This window comes from Charadrius vociferus, unplaced genomic scaffold, assembly GCF_000708025.1.
Source record: "Charadrius vociferus isolate BGI_N301 unplaced genomic scaffold, ASM70802v2 scaffold964, whole genome shotgun sequence".
NCBI lineage: Eukaryota > Metazoa > Chordata > Aves > Charadriiformes > Charadriidae > Charadrius > Charadrius vociferus.
The window spans coordinates 697,748-699,110 of record NW_009647945.1 but is presented as its reverse complement, the minus strand read 5'-3'; the positions used below and the strand labels follow the sequence as shown (position 1 = coordinate 699,110).

Below are 1,363 nucleotides of genomic sequence, written 5' to 3'. Positions count from 1 at the left end.
GGGGGTGAAAGAAGAGCTATGGGGCTGAGCTCGGGACGGTGGGGATGCTTGGCGGTGGGGGGACCGGGGTGTCCGACCCCGATGCCGATGCTGGGGGGGGTGTCCGTGGGAGCTCAGAGCTCCATCCCTGCGGCACTTACGCTGTCTGCATGAGCTCGGGGTTGGGCACGCACTGGAGGCGGTGGGAGAGGAGCTGGAAGGCGCTGCTCTGGGGCAGCAGCATCAGAAGGCCGTAGAGAGCCTTGATCAGGTAGGGGTTGTTCTTCACGTCCAACAGCTGCAGGCGGAGATCTGGAAGAGGAGAGGAAGAGGATGGGGAAGCGGCTGAAACGCTCCTTTCGCTTCCAGCCCTCATCCCCGTAGCAGGTTCCTCCCAACCCATCTGATGGTCCCGGGGAGGCTGTAAGCCACCGCCAGCCCACCGCAGGGGCACCCACATGGCACCACCAGCCTCTCCCCTTCCATTAACTCGTCCATCTTTGTGTCCCACGCAGGCCAGAAGCCCCTCTCCTCCCCACAGCCCCCCCAGTTGCCAGCCGGGGAAGGGGGCGGCAGCTCCCCAGTCTCCCATCAGCCCCCAGCCCATCCACGCTGTCTGCCGGAGGACACACGTGCAACACGAGATTGCTCCTCAGCTTCTGCAGAATTAGCAGAAATACCCTCCCTGGGAGCATGAGGAGGGCTATGTGACACCCTCCCGGGGACTATCCGGAGTGGAAGGGATCCTCTTCGCTCATGGTTATGTGTGTTGGGCTTCGGTGTTGCTCAGCAGAGGGGAAATCACCCTCCTGCTCCATCCCTCGTGGTGCTCAAGGGTGGAAGGGTCTTCCGGAGCCCTACAGACAACCCAACCGAGGTCCCTGCCCCGGCATCTCACCTCCTGGTTGCCACCACCACCTCGGGTGTCTCCCTGTGAAGGGACCCGCGCCCAGGGATGCTGCTCTACGGGGAACACGTCCGTACCCCACCCCGAGGCTTGGAGATTAAGGCGAGTGGGGTGAGGAACCTTCAAAGAATAGTTTGGGGCTGTGGAAAAGCACCACAGACACGCGGGTGCCTCGCATGGTGGGACGGTCATCCTCGGGATGAGGCACAGGGCACCACGGGAGGGAGCGTGACCGAGGGCCACCCCACAACCTCCACCGCCCGGCTGCTCTAACCCTCTTCCCCCAAATATTCACCATCCCCGAACTATACAAGTTTCCCCTGCTTTCCAGGACATTTCCCAACGCCCTCAATGCCCAGCTCCACCTCCAGGGAGAGGGATGGCTGAATGCCATCATTTCAGGGACATTTCTGGACCCAGTAAGTCCACTTGGGGCCAACATGGGGCCACCGGCCTCGGGAGATGGAGGACCCCCCC

The 1,363-nt window shown here is 62.7% G+C and overlaps 1 protein-coding gene across 1 annotated transcript in view; it reads right to left on the bottom strand.

The window, feature by feature from the left end:
• VAC14 (Vac14 homolog (S. cerevisiae)) overlaps positions 1-1,363 on the bottom strand; it is a 71,198-nt gene that overhangs the window by 1,649 nt on the left and 68,186 nt on the right. Inside the window, exon 18 of the mRNA XM_009883267.1 lies at positions 141-291. Within this exon, the coding sequence (XP_009881569.1) occupies positions 141-291 (151 nt within the window). The remainder of the gene's footprint in view (positions 1-140; positions 292-1,363) is intronic.